General features: G+C 58.9%; 1 protein-coding gene across 1 annotated transcript in view; it reads right to left on the reverse strand.

The window, feature by feature from the left end:
- Positions 1-2,537, reverse strand: part of PFKM (phosphofructokinase, muscle) — a 15,107-nt gene that overhangs the window by 5,542 nt on the left and 7,028 nt on the right. The window contains exons 3-8 of the mRNA XM_014959287.1: positions 2,294-2,459; positions 2,131-2,175; positions 1,923-2,031; positions 1,735-1,830; positions 268-360; positions 38-163 (exon numbers count right to left, since the gene is read on the reverse strand). Coding sequence (XP_014814773.1) covers positions 38-163; positions 268-360; positions 1,735-1,830; positions 1,923-2,031; positions 2,131-2,175; positions 2,294-2,459 — 635 coding nt within the window. The remainder of the gene's footprint in view (positions 1-37; positions 164-267; positions 361-1,734; positions 1,831-1,922; positions 2,032-2,130; positions 2,176-2,293; positions 2,460-2,537) is intronic.

The following is a 2,537-nucleotide window of genomic DNA, read 5'->3' on the forward strand; positions in this document are numbered from 1 at the left end:
AGGGGGTGTGTGTGTGTCCCCCCTCCCCGCTACTCACCACCTGGACGCACTCCATGAGGGGCAGGCGCACGGCTTGGTTCCCCGAGAGGCTGACGACGCAGGCGGGGGGCTCGGGGGTGCCCTCCAGCAGAGCCATGACGGCTTCGACACCCATCCGGCTGCCCTGGGGAGGGGGACACAGGGTTGGGGACATCCCCCTCCTTCCCAACCCCTTCCCGAACCCCCTTTTTTCCCTGGGGGGGAGGGGGGGTTGGAAGCTGCTTTTACCAGGATGCGGTCGAAGGCGGAGGGGGTCCCACCGCGTTGGACGTGGCCCAAGATGGTGACACGGGTGTCGTAGCCCAAACGTTTCACCACCAGCTGCGAAGGAGAAGCAGAATCATCAATCTTCTAGGTTGGAAGGGACCTTCAAGATCATCTTGGCCAACCCTCAACCTCACTTTGACCAAAATAGACATCCCCATAACAAAAAAAAGCAACACCATCACTAAACCCTATCTCCCAGCACCACATCAACCCATCTCTTGAGCATCTCCAGGGATGGTGCCTCCACCACCTCCCTGGGCAGCCCATTCCAAGGGCTGATGACCTTTTGGGTGAAAAAACTTGTCCTAATATCCAGCCTGAACCTCCCCTGCTGTAACTTGAGGCCATTTCTTCTCGTCCTGTCACCTGGGACTTGGGAGACTGACCCCCACCTCTCTACACCCTCCTTCCAGGGAGTTGGAGAGAGCAATAAGGTCTCCCCTCAGCCTCCTCTTCTCCAGGCTGAACACCCGCAGCTCCCTCAGCTGCTCCTCACAAGACTTGTGACCCCCTCCAGACCCCTCACCAGCTTTGTTGCCCTTCTCTGGACCCGCTCCAGCCCCTCAATGTCTTTTTTGTGGTGGGGAGCCCAAAACTGGACACAGCACTCGAGGTGAGGCCTCACCAGTGCCCAGTTCAGGGGCACCATCGCCTCTTGGGTCCTCCTCCCCACGCTGTTCCTGATCCAGGCCAGGATGTTGGTGGCCTCCTTGGCCACCTGGGCACACTGCTGGCTCATCTTCAGCCCACAGTCGACCAACACCCCCAGGTCCTCTTCTACCAGGCAGCTCCAGCCACTCTGCCCCCAGCCTGTAGTGTCCATGGGGTTGGTGGGACCCAAGGGCAGGACCCAGCACTTGGCCTTGTTGAACCTCATCCCGTTGGTCTCAGCCCATCCATCCAGCCTGTCCAGATCCCTCTGCAAAGCCTCTCTACCCTCCAGCAGGTCCACACTCCCACCCAGCTTGGTGTCATCTGTGACCTGACTGAGGTTGCACTCCATCCCCTCGTCCAGATCATTGATGAAGATGTTAAAGAGAACTGGTCCCAGTAATGGGTAGAGTTGGAAACCCAACTGGATTTGTCTCCATTCCCCACCACTCTCTGGGCCCGGCCTCCAGCCAGTTTTTAACCCAGTGGAGAGTCCTCCCATCCAAGCCATGGGCAGCCAGTTTCTCCAGGAGGATCCTGTGGGAGACTCTATCAAAGACCTTGCTAAAGTCCAGGGAAACACCATCCACAGCCTTTCCCTCATCCACCAAGGGGGTCACTTGGTCATAGAAGGAGAAGAAGGAGAAGATAGAGGGATGTGCCTGGATCCCACCCCAAAAACCAGGACTGGGAAAGGACTGGGAAAGACTGGGATGGAAAAATCAAGCAGTTCCCCCCACCTCCCTTGTGTGTGTCCCCCCCAAAAACCCATCTCACAGTTTTGATCTCATCAGAGGTGATGGCTTTCCCGTGCTTGTCCACGGCCCCCTCGGCCACGATGATGATGTTCAACCTGGAGCCCCCCAGGCGGGTCTAGGGGGGGGGTGGGAAAGGGGTGAAATGGGGTGACGATGGGTGACAAAATTTTGGGGGGGGACACACGGCACCCACAGACCCCATCCCACCTCCGTCAGCCGCCGGCAGAGATGGTCCTCCCAGTCATCCTCGGGGGGGGACTCGGGGATGAAGACCCAGTCGGCACCGCAGGCCAGGGCGGTGATGAGCGCCAGGTAGCTGGAAACGGGGTGAAAAAAGGCTATTTTAGGGTTTTTTTCTTTTTATTTACCCCCCCAACTCATTTTCTTGCTGGGGGTGGTGGCAATGGGGACATACCCGCAATGACGTCCCATCACTTCCAGCACGAAGGTCCTCTGGTGGCTGCGGGCGATGGGAGTTTCACCCCAGGGAGGAGAATTGGGGGGGTCCCCATGTTCCATCATGGGGTGGTGGTGGGACACGGGGATGGGGGGGACACACGGGACAAGGGGGGTGTCACCTCTGGGCGGTGGTGGTGATGGCATCCACGATCTCCATGATGCGGTGAAGGGCCGAGTCAGTGCCGATGGTCATGTCGGTGCCGCAGAAGTCATTGTCGATGGAGCCCACCAGCCCCACGATGTTGAGGAAGCTCGACCTCTTGGCCTCCTCCCCCGTGATCCCCCCTGGGACGGGACAGGATACCCCCTTTGCCCCATATCTCCCCACTCCCCCCCAAAAGACATCCCGAAAAAGACACCCTC

The sequence above is a fragment of the Calidris pugnax genome, unplaced genomic scaffold (genome assembly GCF_001431845.1).
Source record: "Calidris pugnax isolate Ruff unplaced genomic scaffold, ASM143184v1 scaffold324, whole genome shotgun sequence".
NCBI classification, from domain to species: domain Eukaryota; kingdom Metazoa; phylum Chordata; class Aves; order Charadriiformes; family Scolopacidae; genus Calidris; species Calidris pugnax.